This window comes from Eretmochelys imbricata, chromosome 11 (assembly GCF_965152235.1).
Source record: "Eretmochelys imbricata isolate rEreImb1 chromosome 11, rEreImb1.hap1, whole genome shotgun sequence".
Classification (NCBI taxonomy): domain Eukaryota; kingdom Metazoa; phylum Chordata; order Testudines; family Cheloniidae; genus Eretmochelys; species Eretmochelys imbricata.
In genome coordinates this window covers 1,107,685-1,133,122 of record NC_135582.1, presented here as the reverse complement: position 1 = coordinate 1,133,122, position 25,438 = coordinate 1,107,685, and the positions used below count along the sequence as shown (strand labels likewise).

General features: G+C 64.4%; 1 protein-coding gene across 1 annotated transcript; it reads right to left on the bottom strand.

The window, feature by feature from the left end:
* Positions 1-3,108: 3,108 nt before the first annotated feature.
* DNPEP (aspartyl aminopeptidase) lies at positions 3,109-25,086 on the bottom strand. Its single transcript, XM_077830337.1, has 15 exons — positions 24,982-25,086; positions 23,636-23,717; positions 21,211-21,299; positions 20,869-20,982; positions 19,793-19,918; positions 19,227-19,357; positions 18,639-18,723; positions 18,289-18,396; positions 12,536-12,613; positions 12,214-12,297; positions 8,696-8,856; positions 8,530-8,569; positions 7,952-8,053; positions 4,314-4,481; positions 3,109-3,231 (listed from the first exon to the last, which is right to left on the bottom strand). The coding sequence occupies exons 1-15, from the start codon at positions 25,084-25,086 to the stop codon at positions 3,181-3,183; spliced, it is 1,524 nt and encodes a 507-aa protein (XP_077686463.1). The 3' UTR covers positions 3,109-3,180.
* Between the last annotated feature and the right edge of the window lie 352 nt (positions 25,087-25,438).

The following is a 25,438-nucleotide window of genomic DNA, read 5'->3' as shown; positions in this document are numbered from 1 at the left end:
GCGGGCTGAGAAGCCAGGCGGGTCATGTCCGAATACTGGCACGTGGCTGGAGGCAGGTTCAGAGCCAGCGGCTGGCAGAGCCATTCAGGGGTGGCCCCTCCGGGCCGAGCCGGTGCCCTGCAAGGGGAGGAATTGCCGAACGCGGCTTTCGTCTAACAGGACCAAGGAATTTTGTTAGGCAGGAGGGAGAGTCTCGGCCTACAGCAGCTCCCTCCCATCCTTGCTGCCCCACCCCACGCTGCAGGGTGAAAGGAGCAGTTAAAGCCAGGAGCGTCTTTCAGCTCCCGTGTCTGGCTGCTCCAGCCTGCGCTGATCTGGCACCCCGCAAGCAGCTGAGCTGGGCTGGGGGTCGCCCCACAGCTCAGCAGTTAACATGGAGGCTGTTGGCTGGCAAACGCCCCTGGCAGTGGGCAATGCAGCCCCCTGCACCTGGGGGCACAGGGGCGAGACACTGCCAATCCGCACCCCCAAGAGCCTGGCCCCCCGAGTGGTGTGTTGCTCGGGACCGTGGGCGGCGAGGGGCACTCGAGGCAGGGCGCCCCGTCTGCCACCGCTGGGTTTATGCCTGAAGGACGAGGTCGATACCCGTGGCCAGAGCCGCTCACAGAACAGCCAGGCCCTGCCCCCCTGAGCTCGCCGGCCAGGGGTTTGTCCAAGGCAAGGAGTCGGACGCTCCTGTTTTCGGACACAAGGCAACGCTCCTGGCGCCCGGAGGTTGGACCAAGGAGACCAGCGTCTGCCCGCAGCTGCTGCTGGCTGTTTCGGCGGAGCGTCCGCACGGCCCCGGCTGCAGGCGGCTGCCGATTTCATAGAGCGTCACGGCCACGTCCAGATCCCTGCGCAGCCCGGGGGCCGGTACCGTAGCAGTGACCTACAGCCCCCGGCTCCTTCGCGAGTGCAGCGCTGGGCTGGGGCAGGTCAGGGCAAGCAAAGCAGCCAGCGGATGAGGCTTCCCAGCAAGCCATGCTCCGGGGATCAAACCTGGTGCCAAGAGGCCAGAAGGGTCAAGGAGCAGGCAGCCACCCTCCTGGCCTCTTCTCCCTGCCCCACAGCCTGCAGGCCAGGGCCCAGAGCTCACGGCCCGAGGGCCGCTCCCAGCAGCTGGAACCAGGAGCTGGGGCTGAGCGAAGCCAGGAGAGCAGGCGGAGGGGATCACGGAGCAGAAACCTCCGGGCCCCAAGGGGACGAGGCTGCGTCTCTAGAGGGGAAACGTTCAGCCCTTAAGGAGAGACAGCCCTTTGCCAAGCCCTGGCTGCTGGGACATCGACCCAGCTTGCGGCCCAAGGGGGCTCTAAACCGGGGGCTCCCCCCCACGTGGGAGGGGGATGCTCATTCTGGGAGCAGGATGCACAGCAAAAGCCGTGGCTCGCCCGTCCCGCCAGCTCAGCCTGGAGGCATGGCCAGAGCAGGGCCCTCACCCGCTCTGTCCCTGAGGGGCCCCGTGCCCAGTGGTACTCCGCTAAACCACTCCCCTGGGGCTGGGGGGCACGGACAAGGGTGCCGCTTCGCTCTGACCCTGGGGGGCCAAGCCACAAGCTGAGGGCGAGCAGCCCCCCACACTGGCACTGCACCAGGACCGGCTCCCAGGGCAGTTCGAAACAAACGTTCCCCTCCCAGCTCAGCAAGATCTTCCCCTCCGGACGTGCAACCCCTGCCTGTCTGAGACCCCCAAAACGACCCAGGGCCCTTCCGATTCCCCCCCAGCAGAGGCACCCTCGCTCCCTTCTCCCCAGCTGCCCCCTCTCCTGTATTAGGGACTGAACGTTTTGGGACCTGCCCCTTTAGAGTCGCAGCTTGTCCCCCAGCAGCCCTACTGGAGCTGGAGGTTTCTGCCGCCAGGAGCAACAGCTAACAAGTCTGTCCTTTCACCTGTCATCATTAGGTTCCAGAGTTAAAGAGACAGAGACACAGATCGCAAGGCTGGAAGGGATCACTGTGGATGTAGTCTGAGCCCTGCACAGCACAGGCCAGCGACCTGCCCTGCAATCACCCCTAGAGCAGCTGGTTTAGGGACACAGCCCCTCTGGATGTTAAGGTCAGGGATGGAGAACCCGCCGTGCCCCCGGGGAGCAGTTCCAAGTAAATTCCTCTCACCCGTAAAACTTCTTTCCTGCCTGAATGTCTCACTTCGGGTCCAGCTAGTCCTGTGTCTGCACGGTGACGCCCCTGGTTTGCAGGGGTGGGTTTGTGTCACAGCTGGGCTCTGGGAAGGGGACAGGCTGGCGTTCCCAGAGGGAGGCAGGGGGCCCTGCACAGCCCCTCAGGGCTGCTGAAGCCAGAGAGGAAGCCACGGCCCCGTGCTGGGGCTCCAGCCAGCGGATCAGCGAGTGCCAGTCATGTCCCATTCCCCACTGCGCCTCCCTACCGCCGGCCAGCTCAGGGGAGGGAGCCCCAGGAGCAGCCACCTCTGCAGCCAGGCGCCCCGCCTTGAGCCCCTGGGACTGGCTGGGGGTGGGAGAAGCCTCTGCCCTGGCAGCTGTGGTCCAGCCACTCCAACGGTCCGCAGGTTCGGAACGAGGTTTGGTTTCGGTGAAAGCTCAAATGCTCCAGGAGCTGCCACAATCCAGAGGGGCTGCCCCCCCCACTGCTCCCCAAATTGCCAGGACCCCTGGGTGAAGCCGGCCCAGAGAGCAGCTGTCAGGTCTGCAGCAGCCAGGCCAGGCTGATCTCCCTCTGCCACCCCAAAGGGGGTTGTTGGTGCGGGGGGGGTCCCTGCTCTGCACAGGGGGTTCAGTCTGTGATTCCCCCAGCTCCTCCCCCTCTGGGGGCTTGGAGGGAGGGGGCTCTTCTCTTCCCCTCCTGCCCCTTCCTGGGGGGGAGGGTCCCCACTAACACCTGCTCCCCCCGAGGTGGGACCAGGTGCTGATGAACCAGCCAGGGTCTGGTTGTGTGGGTCAAAACACACGTGCGGGGGTCCCCTCCTCTGAAACTGGCCAGGATGGGGGGGGGCGCCCACTTCCCACCCTAGGCAGGGTGGAGAGGCCAGCAGCTCAGGGGGTCTGGACGCCAGTTATCCCACCGGGCACTCCTGGGGGGAAGTTCGCAGCCCCCGTGGGAGCTCATGACATCACTCCCGCTCCCCTACCCCACCCAGAGCCACACTCCGTGAATGGTGAATGCACTTTAATAGCCCCCGGGCGGCTCGGGAAGGGCCCGGCTCAGCCCCCGACCCCACGCTGCTCAGTCCACCAGCAGGCCGCGGCTCACCTCGGGGAAGAGGCTGAAGAAGCCCTGGAAGGAGAGAGGCAGAGATCAGGGCTGGGGCCAGGGCCGGGTCAGGCCAGCCAGGGAGCCCCGGGGGCTGGGGGAGGAACAGCTGCTCCCCGTTCAGTTATACAAGCGTTACCATGGCAACCAGCTAGTCACTTCGTGCTGGATGATGTTGCCATAGTAACCAATCACTGACTCAAGGCCACTGCAGGTTGCTATGGTAACCATTCAGGGATGAAAATGGCCAGGGAGGGGCGGGAGCGGGGGGGGGCAAGGGCAGCAGGACCTGGCTGAATGTCCACAGAGCGTCAGCACATGTGTGGGGTGGGGACCCAGGGCTGCAGGGGGACAGGGTGGGGGGGGATGGGCTTTAGGGGTGGGGTGCAGGGGGACAGGGGGTGGGGGGGCAGAATGGGTGGGGGGATGGGCTGCAGGGGGGTGGGGCGCAGGGGCGCTCTCACCTGGAAGAGGGGGATGCTCTGCAGTCCCTGGAGCTGTAGGGGTGCAGGGGGACAGGGGGCGGGGTGTGGAGGGACAGGGGGTGGGGGGGCAGAGGGGGTGGGGCGCGGGGGGGCAGAGGGGGTGGGGCGCAGGGGGGCTCTCACCTGGAAGAGGGGGATGCTCTGCAGTCCCTGGAGCTGTAGGGGTGCAGGGGGACAGGGGGCGGGGTGTGGAGGGACAGGGGGTGGGGGGGCAGAGGGGGTGGGGCGCAGGGGTGCTCTCACCTGGAAGAGGGGGATGCTCTGCAGTCCCTGGAGCTGTAGGGGTGCAGGGGGACAGGGGGTGGGCTGTGGAGGGACAGAGGGTGGGGGGATGGGCTTCGGGGGTGGGGCGCAGGGGTGCTCTCACCTGGAAGAGGGTGATGCTCTGCAGTCCCTGGAGCTGTAGGGGTGCAGGGGGACAGGGGGCGGGCTGTGGGGGGGCAGAGGGGGTGGGGGGATGGGCTTCGGGGGTGGGGCGCAGGGGTGCTCTCACCTGGAAGAGGGTGATGCTCTGCAGTCCCTGGAGCTGTAGGGGTGCAGGGGGACAGGGGGCGGGCTGTGGGGGGGCAGAGGGGGTGGGGGGATGGGCTGCAGGGGGGTGGGGCGTAGGGGTGCTCTCACCTGGAAGAGGGTGATGCTCTGCAGCACGCTGGAGGTGCAGCACATCTCGCGGATCGAGTGCATGGCCAGCTGCGGGCAGCCGATGTCCAGGACCCGCAGCCCCAGGCGGGAGGCCAGGATGGGCCCGATGGTGGTGCCGCAGGGCACATCGTTCCGCACCATGAACTCCTGGGACGGGCAGAAGGACAGGGGGACGGGGGGGGAGAAGAGTAAGGACCATTCCCCCAACTCCTCAGCCCCCATGAGTGCCTTGGGGAGCAGCCCCAGGCAGACTGGGCTCCCAGCTAACCACGGCCTTGGCATTCCACTGACGAGCCCAGATAACGACCCTCGGGGCTCAGTGCAGACCCGACATCCTGGAGCAGGTGAGGCGCCAGGACCAGGCCCCAGCAGGCGGGCTGTGAGCCCCTCAGCGCTGCCCCCTCCCGCCCCAGGCTGCCCCAGGGGAGGGGGCAACAGAGCAGGGGAGCAGAGGTTCCTCGCCGGGCAGCCATTCATCTGGGGGGCTTCCCTGGCCTGCCCTGCTACCCCAGTGACTCGGGTGGGGGGGCACGCAGACCCCTCCTGGTTGCTATAGAAACCCCATGGCGAGCAAGGAGGGAGGGGATGGCATGGAAGGGGCAGTGCAGGGTGAACCGGCCCCTGGGGAATGGGAGCATCTGGCCCCATCGCTTCCCTCCCTGCCGGCCCTTGGCTCGGGCTGGGGTGTCCTCTCCCTCGGACTGCGTTCAGCCCTGGGGGTCTCGGCTCTGCAGCCAGCACTGCGGGTCCCCTCATGGGGTGTAAGCGGCAGAGCCGCCGCACAGACACCCACGGACGAGGGGCGTCCCCCAGCCCTGCCATCCCACTGGGGGGGGAGTGGGGGGCAACAAGGGACGTGCGCCAGCGCCCCCTGCAGACGAGTGTGGGAATGTTTTGAGCTTGCTCTAGGAACGACCGTGGGGCTGTTCTCCGGCCTGTGCCGTACAGGGGGTCAGAAGAGATGGTCCCCCAGGTGCCTTCTGGCCTTGGAACCTGGGACTATTCCAGCTCTGGGCCTATCCCCTCGGCAGCGCCCCCCCATGGTGGGGAAGAACAGGGGGCTCCCTGGGACACGGAGAGCAGGCCAGGCATTCGGGGGCAGCCACTGAGGCTGCCTGGGCTGGAACCAGCATCTCTGAACGGAAACCTCAGTGACCGAGCACTGACTACGGCAAGTTACTGCCCTGCACGCCTCTCGGCAGGCCGAGCTGGAGAACAAAGGCAGAAGGGGTCCGAAGAGAGGCTAGGCAGGAGGGGAGGCCAGCCCAGGGGAGCTAGGGAAGCAGGGCACGGGGGGCTTCCATCCACAGGAACTCAGGAAAGAACCCTACAAAAAGTAGAACCCAACCGATGACTAAGGAGCATGGAACAGCCCATGCCGGAGCCACAGGCTGAGCTCACGGAGCAGGGGCATGACAAGCAGCACGAGGAGGGGTTGCGAACACATTCGGAGCAAGGGCAGGTCCCCTGCCGAGCGGGGAAGGCGCCAGTAACTGGTGCTCAAGAAGCTGAGGTGTTTAATGTCGATTTTGCTTCAGGCTTCACTAGAAAGGTTCACGGTGACCAGACACTCCACACAATCACTGTGAGCAGCAAGGGGGACGGACGAAGCCAGCAGAGGGAACAAGCAGGTTAGTGACGATTTGGAGGAGTTGGGCTTATCCAGGCCGGCAGGGGCTGTGACATTCAGCCGAGGCTACTTAAGGAGTTAGCCGAAGCAATCGGAACTGTGAGCAACTATTTCTGAAAGCTCCTGGAGGGCTGGAGAAGGGAAGACATGTAAAAAGGGGAGTAAGAGAACCTGGGGAGTTACAGACCCGTCAGTCTCACTTCCAGACCTGGGGAGATCCTGGAACAAATTATGAAACAATCAGTTTGTCAGCACCTGGAGGCTACTGGGGTTATAAGGAGTAGCCAGCACGGATTTGTCAAGAAAATCACGTCAAACCAACCGAACTTCCTCCTTTGACAGGGTCACCGGCCCAGTGGCTGGGGGAAGCAGTGGACGGGATATATCTGGATGTCAGTAAGGCTTTTGGCACAGTCCCACGTGACATTCTCCTAAACAAACTAGGGCAATGTGGTCTAGATGAAATTACTATCCGGGGGGTGCACAACTGGCTGAAAGGCCATACCCTAAGAGTAGTTATCCAGGGTTCATTGTCAAACTGGGAGTGTGAATCTGGTGGGGTTCTGCAGGGGTCAGTCCTGGGTCTGGCACTATTCAATATTTTCAGTCATGACGTGGATAATGGAGTGGAGAGGATGCTTATGAAATGTGCAGATGACACCAAGCTGGGAGAGGTCACAAGCACTTTGGAGGCAGGATTAGAATCCAAAGCGACCTTGAGAACTGCAGAACTGGTCTGAAATCAACAAGACGAATTCAATAGAGACAATTGCAAAGTACCACACGTAGGGAGGAAAACTCAGATGCACAAGTACAAACTGGGGACTAACTGGCTCAGTGGTCGCACTGCTGAAAAGGCCTGGGGGTCACAATGGAAGCGATGCAACGGCGAACAGGAGCACCGTGTGTAGACACTGGAGGTCCCTGTGCTGCTCTGCTTGGCATGGTGAGGCCTCAGCGGCAGCGCTGTGCCCAGCTCTGCGTGCCGCCCGTGAGGAAAGATGGGGGGAGTCCAGTGCCCAGCAACAAACCTGATCAAAGGTTTAGAAACCCTGATTTGTGAGCAAAGACTAAAGAGCCTGGACGTGCCCAGTGTGGAGAAAGGAAGCTTGCAGGGGCCTGAGAACTGGCTTCCAATTCGTTGCGGGCTGTTCGAAAGAGCTCGGGGACCGGTTGTTCTCCGTGTCCAGAAGGCAGGACAAGCAGCAGTGGGCTGAACCTGCAGCCAGGGGGACCGAGGTTAGCGACCGGGAAAAGCTTTCCAACGCTCAGGGGAGTCACGCTCAGGAGCAGGCTCCCAAGGGGGGCTGGGGAATCCCCGTCACTACGGGTTTTGAAGAAAAGGGCTGAACAAACTCCTGTCCCAGATGCTCGAGGCTCCCTTGGTTCAGTCACAGAGCAGGGATTGGGATGTCTGCAGGGCTGTCCAGCCTCACTGCAGACACCAGTTGGGAGCACTGAGCCCCCAGGGCTGCCAGGCCTCACGGCAGACACTGTCTGGGAGCACTGCACCCCAGGGCTGTCCAGCCTCACTGCAGACACTGTCTCGGATCACTGCACCCCCAGGGCTGCCAGGTATCACTGCATACACTGACTGGGAGCACTGCACCCCCAGGGTTGCCTGACCTCACTGCAGACACTGGCTTGGAGCACTGCACCCCAAAGGGGAGAACAAAGCCTCCTGCGGGTGTCTGGCCTGGCTGGACTTGTTGCAGGAAGCCATGAAAAGAGCAGGGATCACCGGTGCCCGAAGGCACAGCCTGGGAGTGGTGCAGGCCAAAGGCTGGTCCTGTGGAAGTGTGGGGGGGCCTTGGGGCACTCCTGGGAGGCCGGGCACAGACCAGACCCTGTGGTTCCCTGACTTGGAGATTCCCCAGGCAGGGAGACCATTCTGCCAGTGACCACGGGGTGTGACCCATTCATGGCCAAGCCCACAAGAGTGGGATCCCCTGGCGGCGCTCAGGCTGGCCAGGGCCAGGGCACTTACCTGCAGGGGGACGTCGACGCGGCCCGCGATCTCCCGGATCACTGCCTCGGTGACAGCCGTGGAGGCATAGCGCTGGTTACTGTTCACCTTGATCACGGGGCCCTGTGCAAACATCCAGACTCAGCCTGGCCCTGACCCCTAGCTGGGAGGGCAGCACCCCCTGGCAGCGGGACCTGCCCCAGTTCCCAGCAAAGCTGCCTGCCCTCGGCCTCCCTGAGCAGGGGTGCGGCACTGGTGTCCCATGACTGGCAAGGCTGAGGTCCTTCCCCAACCCCCTGGAGCGCCCATGCTCCGCAGCCCAATGGGGCGCCCGCTGGGCCACATACCCAGGAACCCTGCGGGGGGCTGGCTCGAGGCTCAGCACAGGCTGCGGCGGTCTCAGAGCAGCCAGCAGATGGGGGCTTCGTGCCAAGCCAGAATCGGGGGCCCCAGGCAGCTGGCCGGAGCAAGGCAAGCACTGGGGAAGGGCCCTGGATCTGAAGAGCCTGGCCCTTGTCAGGGGGTGCAGGGAGAGCTCCCCCCAGCCCCCGCCCCGAGGGAGCCCCCAGTCCCTGCCGCAGGGAGGGGGCTGCACTCACCTTGTGGAAGGCCGGCCGGTGATTCTCCTCATGCTTGTCCCTGCAACAGAAGCGGAGCATTAGTCCTGGGCTGCCCCCAGGCCCCATCTGCTCCCCAGCCAGCCCTGGGGGCAAACTGCCCTCCCCCCGCGAGGCCTTCCCGTGCCGCTCCCCCCCGGTCACTCACAGGTAGTTGGGGTGGGCAGCGTGGGCCATGTCGGCGCTGATCAGGTAGGACTTGGCCAGGGACTCCTCGAAGGCCGTCAGGTTCTGGGGTGTGGCCGAGATGCGGCGCAGGACCAGCTCCGTCAGCAGGGACTCGGCGCCCTGCGCGCTCTCCGAGCCCACCTGCAGGGAGGGCCTGGTCAGCGCGGCTGGCAGCAGGGGGCCTCGGACCCACCCCCAGGGCAGCCCATTCGCGGCCTGCCCCAGGACCACACAGGAACGGCGCCCCGTTTCCCCCAGGCTGTTCCTGGCCCCACGTCCCAGCAGGAGCCAGATCCCCACTCCGTGGGAACGCACCTCCCTCTGCGGCTGCAACGCCAGCCTCCTGCTCCGCCTTGGAAAGGGGCTGCACCCGCCGGCTAGTGCAACTCCTCCAACTGCACCGGTGCCCCTCACTCCCGACCCGCAGCCCCCTGCTAGCCCGGCCCTGGGCTCCCCCACAGCCCTGCCAGTGCCCCTCACTCCCGACCCGCAGCCCCCTGCTAGCCCGGCCCTGGGCTCCCCCACAGCCCTGCCAGTGCCCCTCACTCCCGACCCGCAGCCCCCTGCTAGCCCGGCCCTGGGCTCCCCCACAGCCCTGCCAGTGCCCCTCACTCCCGACCCGCAGCCCCCTGCTAGCCCGGCCCTGGGCTCCCCCACAGCCCTGCCAGTGCCCCTCACTCCCGACCCGCAGCCCCCTGCTAGCCCGGCCCTGGGCTCCCCCACAGCCCTGCCAGTGCCCCTCACTCCCGACCCGCAGCCCCCTGCTAGCCCGGCCCTGGGCTCCCCCACAGCCCTGCCAGTGCCCCTCACTCCCGACCCGCAGCCCCCTGCTAGCCCGGCCCTGGGCTCCCCCACAGCCCTGCCAGTGCCCCTCACTCCCGACCCGCAGCCCCCTGCTAGCCCGGCCCTGGGCTCCCTCCAGTGACGTTATTGACATGAACTGGGACCGTATAGACCATCGTTGCAACCAAGGTCCTGTAGTGGCACCAAATCTTGTATAAAGGGGGTCACATATGGTGTTTAAGACAAGGTTATGACTTGCTGGTTATGATGATGCTGTCTGTCTGTGGGTATCATTTTTGTATTTAAAGTTACAAGTATTGGCTCTGTACTGTCTGTATTTCAAACTTGTGCTCTGCTTCTGGGGGACACCCCAGACACGTTGGGGTCAGCTCTGCCTAGCCTGCTGGGTGGCCCATTAAGGACCATCAGCAACACAACTGACCCACTGAGAGCAGGCAGACACGCCTGGGGACTCAGCCAGGTGTGCAGGGACCTGCCTATGGACAGAACTTGATGCATGTGTGCATAATTGATGAGCCATGCATATATTTTTAAATTTTTTGTGCAGAAAAAAGCTTCTGCCAAAATGTTGCTGCAGTTCTGCCTTTTGCCCACCAGAGGGCGCTGTGGCACAAGAACAGAGCAGCAGCTCCCCCCAGAACATAACTTCTGCCCTTCCATGTTTTGCCCACCAGAGAGCGCTGTGGTGACAGAACACAGCAGCAGCTCCCAGCCAGCGGGGGAAGAAAAAGAGTCTGCCTTCTCCACAGCAGGCCAGGTCAGGAGACAGGAGCTTTGCGGAGACGGACAGCGTGGGGTGCCTGGGGGATGGTCATACAGGGGATCATGAGGGCTAGCAGGGGAGGACAGACTAGGGCAGGGGCTAAATGGGAGTGGAGGCACAGGGCCACAGGGGGGAGGGGGTGCAAAGAGCTACACAGCAACAGGGGAGTGGCTGGGGGGCACAGAGACTCATGGGGACGGGGGAGGGAGTACTGGGATACATAGGCACGGGGGTGGCTGAGTGGGGGCACAGAGACACATGGGGAAGGGGAGGAGGTACAGAGCTACATGGGGACAGGGGGAGGGGTGCAGGACCACATGGGGATGGGGGGAGTGGGTGTCTGAGTAGGGGTGCAAGAACACATGGGGACAGCGGCACATGTGCCTGACTGAATGGGAAAGGCTAGGGGTTAGCCCGGGTCTGCATGGGGGAAGCTCCCTAACAGTCTCTCCCCGCCCCCTCAAAAAACCTGTTCCATACTTTTCACACCCATACTCAACAACCCTCCAAGTTCACACCCAGGCTCCTTCCCAGCAATTTACTTCCCTCTACCTCAGCTCCTCCGTTACCTCTGACTCCCCCAAGCCTTTACACTGCTTCTGAGGGGTGTGGGAAATACAGTTCTGTATTGTAGTTTAAATGAATTATTACTCAGAGTCCTGCATTAATATGCCTAGTAAGGAATCTATTTGTCAAAAAACATTTCCTGAATCTTTTTTGTTGTCTGTATTGTTACAGACATACTTGCTGACAGGTATTTTGAAATAAATTACCAAAAATAATTGAAACTGCTGTGATTATATTGTGTTATTCTGACAAATAAAATATGCAGAATTTTAAAATATTATGAACAGAATTTTTAATTTTTTGGCGCAGAATTCCCCCAGGAGTAGTGGAGGGGAAGGACGGTTTGCTCTCAGGGAGGCTAAGAGACATCCATGTGCATGTCGCCTGGCTGTCTGAGCAGGGATGGGTTGTTAAAAAACACTGGTGGAGCCTGACCCCATATCAATGGGGAATCCCAGAAGACACAATGGCAAAGCCAGTCACAGGACACTGGCACCCACAACCAGCGCCCGAGAGGGCGTGGATTTCCTGACCTCCCCCCAGGGAGGCTGGGGAATATCCTCCAGTTTGAGGACAGAGGATGGGGGAGGAGTGAGGTAGGGGATCAGAGCTGGCTGCTGGCAGGAGTCAGGGCTCACCTGGACTCTGCCCAAGGAGGCCAGACAGAGACAGACGGAGCCTGAATAGTGGGGTTCACTACAGCTGGGATGGGCACTGGCTGACCAGAACGGACGATGCTTTAACCTTTAATTCTCTGGGCTGAGCTAAGGTGTCCTGTGTTGGTCCAGGTGACTAACCCGCCTGTTGGCCTGCGCTGGCTGTGTGTCCCTGCAGATCCTGGGGGAGGGGGTGCTGCCCCCCAAGATGGTACAAGTCTCCATTGGGGTCTGTCTCAGGGGGACTTGCTGCCTGGAGCTCATGGTGGGGGTGCAGGGAGGCTGCAGGCCCAAAGGTCCAGCCCCAGGAGGCGGTGAAGTTGCGTGGCTTCTCCTGGAGGCGGAGACAGACCCCTTGGGGGCCTCTCTCACCGACAGGGCCGACAGGGCCTGTCCCCACGCTGGGGCCCTGGCCCTGATCCTGGGGGTCCGTGACACCCAACATGGGGTGAGTGTGCCTGGGCTATTGCCCGGCTGGTGCAGGGAAAGGCACCGGCAGTGGCTGCCCTGGGAATCTCTGGACGTGGGGGTTGGGGTGGAGGTGGTGGGGAGAGAAGATGGATCTGCCCCTCCCAGTCCCTGCCCTGCTGGGGGCGCTGTGCTGTGAAGTGCTTCAGGAGGGGGAAGGGTGCAGGTTCCCCCCTCCCAATCTGCCCGCCCCCAGCTCAGTTCTCAGCTGGAGCACGTCACCGCCCCACGTCCGCTCACCTCCTCGTTGTCGTACAGCGCGATCAGGCGGACATTGGGCTCCCGGGAGAGGGAGCCGGGAGCCTCACAGGAGCTGATCAGGGCCTGCAGGGGACAGAACATGGGGCATTCCTGGGGCAGAGCCCACAGAGCCACCGGCCGAGCAAGCGCCGGGCAAACAGCCCCTCCACCCCGACACGTGCCTGGCCCCGCCGTCGTCCTGCCAGAAGGGGAGTCCCCACAGGGCCCTGCTGACACCCTGCCCCCCAGCCGCGACCCCAGAGAGGAGCGCAGAGTAGGGGTTGGGGTGGGACACAGTCTCCCCGGGGCAGCCCCCCCTCACCTGCAGGGCGCAGTAGCAGCTGTGCAGATTGTCCAGGCGGGGGGAGAAGATGAACTCATCGAAGGCGCCACCGAATGTCTGAAAGGGAGCGAGCAAACGGAGTCCATCACGCGGGCTGGGGGAGCTGGCGGAGCCGGGCAGTCCCATCCTAGCAGGGCTCTGGGCCCAGTTCCCACCGGCGCCCCGGCTGGGCCCCTGCACGCATGCACAGAGCCAGGTGCTTGGGCGCTGCCCCACCACGCCCTGGGCAAGTCCCACCCTCCAGGAGCGGGGCTGCAGGGGTACCGGCGCCCTGGGGAGCCCGGCTCCTGCCCCAGCTGCACACCGCCTGAGGACTGACCCCAGCCCTGCTTGGGGATTGCCCTGGGGGCTCTGCTGCAGGGAGTGGGGGGCAGCCTCCGAGGAGGGCACAAGCTGGGGACTGGCTTGGATGAGCCGCGGGCGTCCCTCCATGCCAGGCTCCCGAGCGCTCACTCCCAGAGGTTGGGGGCCGCAGACACTTGGCCTGAGGAGTGCAGACACCAGGCCCTGAAGGCTGGGGGGGGCGCGGCAGAGGCGGCTCCCAGGGGAAGTGCACAGCAGCCACACTGGCCCCAGGAGGGAGCTGGTGGGGGAAGGACAGTGGGGGACGGTGGAGCCCCGCGGGGAGGTCAAGAGCAGGGACCCCACGTCACCATCAGCCGCAGAGCAGGCAGCCTAGTCGCAACCCTGGCCACACAGATGCAGTGTCTGTAGCAGTCCAGTGTGTCTCCTAGAATCACAGACTATCCGGGTGGGAAGGGACCTCAGCAGGTATCTAGTCCAACCCCTGCTCAAAGCAGGATCAACCCCAACTAAATCATCCCAGCCAGGGCTTTGTCAAGCTGGGCCTTAAACACCTCAAAGGATGGAGATTCCACCACCTCCCTAGGGAACCCATTCCAGTGCATCACCACCCTCCTGGTGAAATAGTGTTTCCTAATATCCAACCTAAACCTCCCCCACTGCAACTTGAGACCACTGATCCTTGTTACTGTCATCTGCCACCACTGAGAACAGTCTAGATCCATCCTCTCTGGAACCCCCTTTCAGGTAGTTGAAAGCAGCTATCAAATCCCCCCTCATTCTTCTCTTCCACAGACTAAACAATCCCAGTTCCCTCAGCCTCTTCTCATAAGTCATGTGTTCCAGTCCCCTAATCATATTCGTTGCCCTCCGCTGGACTCTCTCCAATTTGTTCACATCCTTTCTGTAGTGGGGGGCCCGAAACTGGACACAGGACTCCAGATGAGGCCTCACCCATGTCGAATAGAGGGGAACGATCACGTCCCTCGATCTGCTGGCAATGCCCCTCCTTATAGAGCCCAAAATGCCATTGGCCTTCTTGGCAACAAGGGCACACTGCTGACTCATATCCAGCTTCTCGTCCACTGTCACCCCTAGGTCCTTCTCTGCAGAACTGCTGCCGAGCCATTCGGTCCCTAGTCTGTCGCGGTGCATGGGATTCTTCCATCCTAAGTGCAGGACTCTGCACTTGTCCTTGTTGAACCTCATCGATTTCTTTTGGCCCAATCCTCCAATTTGTCTAGGTCCCTCTGTATCCTCAGTTTCCCCTACATGGCCACGGCGACCCAGTAGGGAATAGGGCAGACTCAGAGATGGGGGTGGGGTGAAATGAAGAATCCTTAAGGAAAGACCCCAGATTGAGAACAAAGGCCTGGGAGGGGGGATAAGGGCTGGCCCCTGGCTGGGGTCTCCCCCACCTGGGAACTGACTTTGGAGACGGACAGAGCCGGAGCCTGAGGCTCCCCACAGCTGGGCTGGGCTCTAGGCAACCAGCACAGACCGAGCTTTGACCTCCTGTTCTCGGGGCTGCCCTACGGGCTTCCTGTGCTGCGCCCAGGGGATGAGCCCCCCGCCTGCGGGACAGCGTGGGCTCCCCATCCCTGCAGATCCTGGCTGCGGTGCACCAATCCCTGCGGAGCAGACAGGCCTCGCCCCGGGGTCTGTCTCAGCCCGACGCGCTGGGCAGAGAGCAGAGCCTGGGGCAGGGCCCCCCCCCCGGGGCTTTGTCCCTTTCCCGGGCCAGGTGGTCACCGGATTCCTTTGTTCTCCAACCCTTTAGCTCTCACCTTGCAGGGGGAAGGGCCCAGGCCATCAGTTGCCAGGAGACAGAGTGTCGGCCATTTATATACCCTGGCCCTTTGCTCTCCAACAATCACACCCCCTTATCCCACCACCTAGAGACTTAATTATGCAAGGCACTGAATTTAGCCATATGGAGTGGAAACCTATCAACTTCATGAAATTTTTTGAATTTGTTAGTCTCTAAGGTGCCACAAGTCCTCCTTTTCTTTTTTCAGGGGAAACTGAGGCACCCCTACAGCATTCAGAGGAAACATTAAGAACAGTCCCGCTTCGTCACAGGCTCCAAGCAGGTTCAAGAGCGACAGAGGCAGCAGCAAGGCACCCCCACACCCTGGTCCCCACGGACAGATCGGAAGCGGTGGTCAGCAGGGCTGGGAGCCGCAGCTGGAGCAGCAGAAACGAGAGGATGGGGAACGAGCTGAGCAGGAGCTGGAGCAGCCGAGGGGCAAGAGACCCTGCCGAGGGGTGAGTGGGGAAAGGCCCCGGGATGAGCCTAGATACCGAACTGCTGCCCCAGTTTAAGGGGGGTGGGAAGATATAGATGCAGATCTCACTGCCTTTGGGGAGGTTTGGGGTGGGAACCAAGCTGACCCTGCGGATGGGCTGTGCTGCCTCACCCCCTAACTTGAGCCATGGGGCGCATGGCCAGATGGGCGGGTGGAGATGGGGACTAGGAGCTGTTCACAAAGGCTCCACGCTTAGGTTGGAGTGGACCCCTGGGGTGTATGGGAGACATTTTCGGGGTGTGCGCAGATGTGAGCCCTGACCCTGCTGGGAGAATCTCTCTGCACGTGGGGCCAGGGTGCGGGGTCACCGTGCCAGAGGATCAGTGTAATCTTGCTTGGCTGGAGCAGCTCTGAGATCCGTCCCCACAAGCTGAGCATGGGGCCAGTGGACAGGAAGCCCAAGGGTCTGGCAGGGCAGGCCGGCTGTCAGAGGAGTTTTGGGATACAGGTCTGGGGATGGAAAGACCCAAAGGGGCTAGCTCAGGTTGGGGCCCAAAGAGGGGGTCACACATGGTGCCCCAGAAGTGGGGCTCAGGTGAATGGCCAGCACGGGGAGCGGCTGATGGGGGCTCGGAGACCTGCGATGGGAGAGCTGTAGAAACCAGGGCAGAAGGGGCAGGCTGCCTGTGGCTGGATGACCGGGTTTGCCCAGGGCAGAGGGGTGAACTCCTCTATCCAGCCAAGGTGGCCTGCAGCTCGGGCCCAGAGCGCAAACGACGCGGCAGCATTCGGAGGGGCTCAGCCACCCAGCCCGCTCCTTGGGGCACGGGGGTGACAGATGAGCTCCCACCCCAGGCCCCAGTGCACGTGTCCTGCTGGACTCCCCTGGGTGCAGGCACATCTGACCCCCAGGGGAGCGCAAGGGGTGCTCAATGGGGAGACATCTGTGGGGTGGAAAGATTTGGGGGCAGAGATCCCTTGTCAGACCTGGTGTGACGCAGCCCCCGCAAAGGCTGAAGGCTGTGACCGGGGCTAAAGCCCCGAACATGGAGCCATTCGCCCTGCCTCTGGCTCAGAGCCCTGGGCAGACCTCAGAGGGGCTGGTCATCGGGGGTCCCCAGGACGTCAGCTCTGACGTCCTCGTGGGCAACGACAAAGCTCAGTCCCAGTCTCTGCACCAGCCCAGGGTTCGAAGCACAGGAGCCAGGAGGGGGGTGTCAGTGAAAACGCAGCTCGGCCGGCAGGGAGAGGGAGGGTCCTTCCCCTGGCTGGTAACACAAAGGAAAGAGCCCTGGATCGGAGCGGCCCCCCAGCTCCACGGGAGACGAGTCGCATGGGCGGGCGTCCAGGGGAGCCAGCCGAGGGCAGCCCTACACTTCCTGCTGACAGCATAGCAACTCCGCCTCGGGGGGGGGGGCCAGGGGGGGCGGGCTGGGTTGCTGGGAGAACCCCCCCCCCCCAACACAGCGGGGTCCACGGTGGGGTTCGGTTGCTAAAGCCGCGTCGCTCGGGGTGGGGAGTTTTCACAGCCCTGAGCGACGGAGTTAAACCCACTTATGGTGCGGCCCCGGCCTGAGCCTCGGGCTGAGCGTGGGGAGCTCCAGGCAGGGCAGGGTGACGGCCCGGCGGGTTTGCCCTGCCCAGGGCGGAGAGGCCCCAGCGAAGGGGCAAGCAGCGGGGAGGGCACTGCTGGTAGCAGAGACGCCTGGAAAGAGCGTGGCCAGGGCCACGGCAGGTTCTCGTAACCGCGAGAGGAGATGGGAGAAGTCCCGAGCGAAGCCGACCAGCGCTCAGTGGATGGACGAATGCGACCGTTGCACTGTGGGGGGACTGCCGGCACCCAGGGGAGAACCCCGCCGGGTGCACAGCTCGTGTCTACACGGAAGTGCTGCAGTGTTTGCAGTGAGACAAGCCCTGTCTGGGTGGACTGAGGACTCACTAGGGAACTGGCTGAGACCGACCCAGATCAATGCAGTCGCCAGCCAGATGCCAGGACTTCCCCACCCCGGGCACCCAGGCTGAGCCAACCCTCCAGCTCCAAAACAAAAGACTGGGAGGAGTGTCGGGAGGGGTTGGGACCGAATGGCTAAGCGGCAGTTCTGCAGAGAAGGACCTAGGGGTGACAGTGGACGAGAAGCTGGATATGAGTCAACAGTGTGCCCTTGTTGCCAAAAAGGCTAATGGCATTTTGGGATGTATAAGTAGAGGCATTGCCAGCAGATCGAGGGACGTGATCGTCCCCCTCTATTCAACATTGGTGAGGCCTCATCTGGAGTACTGTGTCCAGTTTTGGGCCCCACACTACAAGAAGGATGTGGATAAATTGGAGAGAGTCCAGCAAAGGGCAACAAAAATGATTAGGGGTCTGGAACACATGACTTATGAGGAGAGGCTGAGGGAACTGGGATTGTTTAGTCTGCAGAAGAGAAGAATGAGGGGGGATTTGATAGCTGCTTTCAACTACCTGAGAGGTGGTTCCAGAGAGGATGGATCTAGGCTGTTCTCAGCGGTGGCAGATGACAGAACAGGGATCAGTGGTCTCAAGTTGCAGTGGGGGAGGTTTAGGTTGGATATTAGGAAAAACTTTCACGAAGAGGGTAGTGACCAACTGGAATGCGTTACCTAGGGAGGTGGTGGAATCTCCTTCCTTAGAGGTTTTTAAGGTCCGGCTTGACAAAGCCCTGGCTGGGATGATTTAGTTGGGGATTGGTCCTGCTTTGAGCAGGGGTTGGACTAGATACCTCCTTAGGTCCCTTCCAGCCCTGATCTCTGATTCTATGGGGGTGGGGGAGGCACCCTCCTCCTGAGCAGCGCACTGCTCCCTCCCAGGTGTCTCAGCTGGACTTGCTGGGCGGGGTGCAGCAGGAGGCTGGCGCCCACAGGTCCAGCCTAGGAGGTGGGGAGGCCGCATGGGTCATCCCAGGGAAAGAGTGGGACCCTGGGGGGTCTGGCCCATCACACCAAGGGACTGACCCAAAGCTGGGGGCATAGCCCCGATTCTGTGGATCTGTGACAACATGAAGGATGGTCCCTGCCTCCTCCCAACCCGGGCAGCTCATCACCGGCAGGGCAGGGCAGGGACCCTCACAGCAGATTTTACCCTCAGCCCTGTGCCAGTCAGCCTGGGGCTGGAGGGAGAAGCCGCTGCCTGGCCCCCCTGGCTGGGTCCTGGTCACTCACCGCTGGCTGCGTATCCGCCAGACACAGCTCCATCTCCACGATCTGCTCCGGCTTCACGCCCAGCTGGGAGCAGAGCAGGGATAGCAGGACGGGGGCATGCCGCTCCGTCTGGAGAGAGAGCAGAGCCCCCCAGGGGAGGTGAATGCTGTGGACAGGCCACGAGACCCCCGTCCCCGCAGGGCAGCACCGCCCGGCCCCAGTCCCCCCAACTCTCCCAGGAACACTGCAGCTCCTGGCTGGGTTTCCCCTGTCCCAGGGCCCCCCGGCATGCCGAGCAGGGGACACTCGGTGCACAAACCCACATGATGGGGAGCTGGGCTCTGACACCCCCAGGGGACCTCCTGCCTCACCTGGGCATCAGCAGTGCAGGGAGCCCCAGCCTTGGGTGCCCCCTTCTCCAGCTCCTCCTGGATGGTAGTGGCCAGGATGGGCACCCTGCGGGGAAAAGGGCTTGGATGGTCACCTGGGCATTTCCAACCCTGCTCGGCTGCTCCCACATCCTGGGGCAATCGCCAGAGCGAGCCCTTCCCTGGGCGCACCCTTGCCCTGCTCCCCGGGGGCTCACCAGCCAACTGGCAGAGAAAGGGGTGTCAGACGCCGATGCCCTGGGAGTGACTGAGGGGGAAGCCCTTCCCCAGGCCTGCGATCCATCCCCCATCTCTGTGCCCCCCACGGTACCCTGCGCCTCCCAGGCAGCCCCCCAGACCTGGCAGCATGTGCTCCGGGAACACCTGGGCTGTGAGCTGGCTGGAGAGGGTCCCACCACACAGGGCAAGAGCAGGAAGCTCCGCCAGGCCGTGGGAGCCCTCTCGGCACACAGCCGGGCCAGGCCCCTGGGGAGAGCGCGGGGAACATTAGTGCCCATGCTCTGGCGTGGGATGGGGACGCCTGCCCCAGTGAACCCTCCTGCTCTGGGCGAGCCCCGGGGGGCGGCTCACAGGTGCTGCTCCGTGTTGGGCCCAAAGCTCTCGTTGACACTGCGCTGCAGGTGGATGGCCAGGTTGGGGATGCGCAGGACGGGCCGCTCCACCCACACCAGCCGCTGCTCCAGCCGCCCCGCAGCCAGCTCCTGAAAGCACAGCAGGGAGGGCGGGTCAGGGAGCCCTTCCCAGGGACCTCCCCATGCCCACCCACAGGAGTCAGCCCTCCTCCAGGGGAAGGGCAGGGATGGGGGCTGGAAGGATCTAATCCATGGGGTGAGGGTCTCTGCCTGCCTGGGGCGTTCCCTCTGCACCTGCCTGCCCAGCTGCCCACCATGTGGGGTGAAGAGGGCGGCAGTGCCGGACCCCCGCCCATATCCCTGCAGACGGGGGAGGTGTGTGTTCCCCGCGTGGGGTAGGGAGTCGGAACCTGCTGACTTCCGAGGGGGAGTGTGGGTGTGACAGATGGACAGACGGACTCTAGGATCCCGGATGCGTGGACGGGAGTGGATCCCACCACGAGCTGTGACCTGCAGACACGGAGCTGCGGGCCGGGAGCGGCTCCCAGCCCAGCCCAGGCTCACCTTTACGATCACCCGCCCGGCCACAGTCAGGTCCCGGTCGAACCACGTGTTCCAAATCCCACCTCCATAGGTCTCCACGCCCACCTGCACCAGGCCCACGTGGGCTCTCTTGGAGCGACGCTTCACCTGTGCGAGAGCCAGCAGCCCGTCACCAGCCAGCGGGCCGGGCACTGCTCATGAGGGGGCACCTTTGGCTCAGCCCCCCGGGCCCTGGCAGCAGCAGTGGGGAGGACACCAAGGACGGGGCTCTGGGACGGGCATGAAGCCAGGCCCTGGGGGCGGGAGAGCGAGGCTCCATGAGATCCTGCCCCACGGCGATCCCAGCCTGGGTGAGGCCCCAGAGCCGGGCAGGGCTGGGTGTCCAGCACCCGGCAGGGTAGGGGGTGCTCCAGAGGGACCCGGGGGAAGGGATCCAGGCAGAGGCCAGGGAGTGGCGGGTGATGGGGCAGGCAAGGACGGAGCCCCAGGGAAACCAGCGCGGGTCAGGCCGGAAGCGCCCCAGAGGAACCAGCACGGGTGGAGCTGGGGAACCAGGGCCGGTTGGGTCGGGCTGGACACGCCCCAGGGGAACCGGGGGGGGTCAGGCCGGGTGAGGCTGGAGGCGCCCCAGGGGAACCGGGGGGGGGCAGGCCGGGCGAGGCTGGACACGCCCCAGGGGAACCGGGGGGGGTCAGGCCGGGCGAGGCTGGATGCGCCCCAGGGGAACCGGGGCGGGGCGGGGCGGGGGGGGCTGGACGCGCCCCAGGGGAACCGGGGGGGGTCAGGCCGGGTGAGGCTGGAGGCGCCCCAGGGGAACTGGGGCGGGGCAGGCCGGGCGAGGCTGGATGCGCCCCAGGGGAACCGGGGCGGGGGGGGGGCTGGACGCGCCCCAGGGGAACCGGGGCGGGGCGGGGCAGGCCAGGCGGGGCTGGACGCGCCCCAGGGGAACCGGGGCGGGGCGGGACGGGTGGGGCTGGACGCGCCCCAGGGGAACCGGGGTGGGGCGGGGCAGGCCAGGCGGGGCTGGACGTGCCCCAGGGGAACCGGGGTGGGGCAGGAGGAGGCAGCTGGCATCCCGGGTGCGAGGGGTCCCTCACCCTGAGGCAGGGGCTGTCCGTGTGGGCACCAATCAGACTGAAGCCATTGCCAGGCTGGTACCGGCCCCCGACGGCGAAGGCGATCAGGGTGGAGTGGTTCCGGGTCACGAAGTACTGAGAGAAAAGGGGAGAGGCAGCAGTGGTGGTGTTGGCCTAAGCCCATCCCAATGGCTTCGGGGCCAGGGCCCCCTCAGCCCTTTCCCGGAGGTGGGGAGAAGTTGGGCCCACCCCACCAAGCTGCCCCCTCCCCCCACAAATGCACTGTGCCCCCAAAGCCACAGGCCAGGGCAACAAGAGCACCCCACGTCCCCAGCCCGTGCCCTAGGCAGCCCCCTGCCCTACCTTGTGCTCAGGCTGGATGTCCCAGTGCTCAGCCTCCTTCAGCTCCCAGAACCCCGCCTGCAGCAGGCGGCTCCGGCACTCGGCAACCACTGCGGGGAACCACACAAACCGCCACGCTTACTGCTTATAGTCACTTAAAGCATACCGTTCTGCACCCCAAAGCAACACCCCGGCCTCCCCAGATTTGCCACGGCGATAGGACGATGATGCGTTTGGTACAACGTCTGCCTTGTGAGGTGTCATTTTAACAGTCTTGATCTGTTGCCCATGACTCTCCCATTGGATTGTATGCGCTGTCATTGTATCTGGAGTCCGAATTGTATCCGTGTGAGCCTCTGAAACCTGCCGGGAGCTTAAAAACACCCACCAGCAGCCCTTCAGGTGCAACAATAAAAAGGCCAACCGGTGCTGACGGCCCACTGAGGGGAACACACACTCACAAGGATCACCCCAGGAACTGGGTACAGTGGAAACCCCTCGGAGAGCGACTACACAACAGGGATTGTTGGACTCCTAGCAAAGGATCTTTCCAGCAAGCTGGAAGAAGCCATAAAAGGGGGGAAGCGACATCATCACTGATGTCACTCCCCCCCCAACTCAGCTCCTGGAAAGATGCCTGGAAAACCAAGGACTGCGTGGGGGCGGGGGGCCCAGCGGAAGGAGGGAATCCCAGCCTGTGTATGGAAGACTGGTGAGCCGCTTGTCCAGCGGGAAGCTTGGGTCAAATCCTGTCTAGTTTATAACTCGCAGCTTGCCGTTTGGTTCTGCTTCTTAGGTGATCTACTCTGATCTGTCCCCTTATTGCTTAGAATCACTTAAAATCTACCTTTCTGTCGTCAAAAAATCTGTTTTGTACTTTTTACCTAAGACAGTGCGCACAGGGAAATCTGCTCAGGAACAGGGGCTGGTGCATGACACCTCCACATGGAGGTAGGGGTGGACTGGGTCATAACTAACACTGGCCAGGCTTCTGCCCAGGGCTTGATGGTACAGTTCTGGGGCGCAAGGCTGGGAAGCTGGGGGGCACTGGCTGGGGCCTCTCTATTGAGGGTTCATGAGTGGGTAGGAGAAGCATTCCTGTAACTCAGCAAAGCGCGTGCCTGCCTGGGGATGGCTGTGTGAGTGCAGGACCTGGAGGGGTCTGCAGCTTGTCACAGCATCACAGTGGGATAGGGAGCCCAGGCTGGTGAGACAGAGGACTCCGCAGTACCCCAGTTCCAGGTTGCACCCCGGGGAAGTCCGTCACAATGGGCAGCACGGAGACTGAGCCCATCCCTGGGCCATGCCAGCCCCTCCCCCGTAGGGGGCAGTGGGCACTGACGGCAGGAAAGTGGTTCTGCTCCTCTGCCAGCCGGTGCCTCGCCAGGGTGCTGTGCCTGAGCGGGTGTGAGAAGGGTCCATACAGAGCAGCCCATGGGCATCGCAGCCCCCGCCCCCTTGGGCCATCCCCACTTAGCCCCACAGCCCCACTGTCTGGAGGGCAGGGATTTTGCAGGGCCCTCTGCAGGGGAGTGCAGACTCTCCAGTCGGGGCAGACGGTTAAGAGGGCAGCTCCCCCCGCACAGCACCTGGCTCGGGTGCCAAGCACCTGGGGAATCGGCCCTGCCTGTGCTGATAAGAGTCTGGGAGTGGACTTTGCTTCGGGTCAGGGAGCGGGGAGCAAGGAGGAAACAGCCTCCTCCCCAAACCCCCGCCACCCTGGATCCTCATGCACTCAGCAGGGCTGGGCAGCTGGCACTGGGAGCCCCCCGGCTTGGAATTCCCAACCTGCTCTGTCACCAAACCTTCCCCCCCACCCCCCCAGACTGCACACTCTGCGGCTGCTGCCCGGGGGGGGATGGGGGGACTCCACCCTGCCGCGTCCCGAAGGCTTCTGATAAACAAGTGGGGACGCTGGCTCCTTGCAGCCCTGCCGCGTCCCCTGCCTGGCTGCCAGCGGGAGCAAGGCTCCTGGATGCAGGCCCTGGCTCCGGGCAGGGGGAGCGGGCACCTAGGGGAGAGAGGCGGGGGGCGGAGGGGGGCAGCCTGGGGCCGGAGAACAGGCGTTGTGACACCGGGGTGCGGAGGGAGCCGTGCCAGGGCAGTGTGAGAAATGGGCCCGGTGCCCAGGAGCCGGGCGTGGGCAGCAATGTCCCAGGGTAAACACCCTGGTGAGTCTGGCCAGTCTCTCCCCCTACCCCACCAGCTGGGGAGTCTCTGCTACCCCCACCAGCCCCATGGGAATAGAGGCTTGAGCCGGGAGGGGGCGAAGGGGCCCCCGGAGGGGTGTGGGTAGCTCGGTGTTGCCGTCCAGCTCCAACAGGCACTGCCAGGGGGCAGCTCTGTGTCGATGGGGTGACAGCCTGGACAGAGCAGCAGCTGCAGGCTCAGGGGGGCCCCGCCCCGGGCGCAACCCCCTTTCCCCCAGGCTCCCCCAGCCCCTTACCATGGTAGGGGGAGGGGCCCCGATTCACAAAGTTCAGGAACTTCTGGGCCGCCGCCTGCACGGAGTCCTTGGCCACGGACGCCTGGTGGGCAAAGGGGCGCGTTACTGTGGCGAACAGGGACGGAGGGACCCCCTGCCTGGCCCCCCACTGACGGGTGAGGCGATACCGGGCTCACACAGCCCCACGGCACACAGCCCCAAGGCGGGCCCCCGAGCGCATCGCCCACGGACCAACCCGAGAGCTCAGGGACACCGGCACCAACGGGTCGCGAGTCAACCTCGTCCCAACGGCAGCCTCTGGCCGTGCCCAGCCCGAACCCCCCGTGGGACCCCCCCCGGGGGCCACAGCCAGCCCGCGCCCAGCCTGAACCCCCCGTGTAAACCCCCTGGGAGCCGTGCCCGGACCGTGCCCAGCCTGAACCCACCCTGTGATCCTCCGGGGACCACACCCAGCCCGCGCCCAGCCCGAACCCCCCGTGTGACCCCCCCGGGGCCGTGCCCGGACCGTGCCCAGCCCGAACCCCCCGTGGGACCCCCCCTGGGGGCCACAGCCAGCCCACGCCCAGCCTGAACCCCCCGTGTAAACCCCCTGGGAGCCGTGCCCGGACCGTGCCCAGCCTGAACCCACCCTGTGATCCTCTGGGGACCACACCCAGCCCGCGCCCAGCCCGAACCCCCCCGTGGGACCCCCCCAGGGACCACAGCCAGCCCGCGCCCAGCCCAAACCCCCCGTGTGACCCCCCAGGGACCACACCCAGCCCGCGCCCAGCCCAAACCCCCCGTGGGACCCCCCCGGGGGCCACAGCCAGCCCACGCCCAGCCCAAACCCCCCGTGTAAACCCCCTGGGAGCCGTGCCCGGACCGTGCCCAGCCCGAACCCCCCTGTGTGAACCCCCCAGGGACCACACCCAGCCCGCGCCCAGCCCAAACCCCCCGCGTGACCCCCCCTGGGACCACACCCAGCCCGTGCCCAGCCCGAACCCCCCGTGTGACCCCCCCGGGGCCGTGCCCGGACCGTGTCCAGCCCGAACCCACCGTGGGACCCCCCCAGGGACCACAGCCAGCCCGTGCCCAGCCCGCCCCCCCCGTGTGACCCCCCCAGGGACCACCCTAGCCCGCGCCCAGCCCGAACCCCCCGTGGGACCCCCCCGGGGCCGTGCCCGGACCGCGCCCAGCCCGAACCCCCCGTGTGACCCCCCCAGGGACCACCCTAGCCCGCGCCCAGCCCGAACCCCCCGCGTGACCCCCCCGGGGACCACACCCAGCCCGCGCCCAGCCCGAACCCCCCGTGGGACCCCCCGGGGCCGCGCCAGGGGGTCCCCAAGGGTCGGCTCCGTCCCCGGCACCTGCATGATCCCGGCCCCGGCTCCGCCCCGGACACCGGCGCCGAGCGGGGCGGGCTCCGGGGCCCCCTGCGGGCCGGGAGGAGCAAACACAGCCCCGGGCCCCATAGATCCGCCCCATGGACCGCCCCCATCGCCCCCCCCGGAGCTCCCCCCCGCCCCGTGGAGCCCCCCCGGCCCCCATCGCCCCACGGACCTGCCCCATGTTTCCCCATTGCCAGATGGGGCCCCCGCCTGCCCCCCACCCCTGGGCTGCCCATGTCCCCCCACAGCCCCATAGACCCCACCCCAGCCTGCCCTATGTCCCCACATTGCCCTATATACCCCCCAGCCTGCCCCCCTCCAGCCTGCCCCATGTCTCTCCACCGCCCTATCGAGCCCCCCGGGCTGCCCCCCATGTCCCCCTACTACCCCATAGACCCCACCCCAGCCTGCCCCTTGTCCCCACACTGCCCTATAT

What these genes read in the sequence shown, in the direction of transcription:
- DNPEP (XM_077830337.1), bottom strand. Translation starts at nt 25,086, where the DNA reads ATGGGGCCCGGGGCTGTGTTTGCTCCTCCCGGCCCGCAGGGGGCCCCG. An exon ending in GGGCCCCTCCCCCTACCATG is followed by an intron (nt 21,300 to 23,635) that starts GTAAGGGGCTGG and finishes GGTTCCCCGCAG; the next exon opens with TGGTTGCCGAGTGCCGGAGC. An exon ending in CGGACAGCCCCTGCCTCAGG is followed by an intron (nt 19,919 to 20,868) that starts GTGAGGGACCCC and finishes GCTCTCGCACAG; the next exon opens with GTGAAGCGTCGCTCCAAGAG.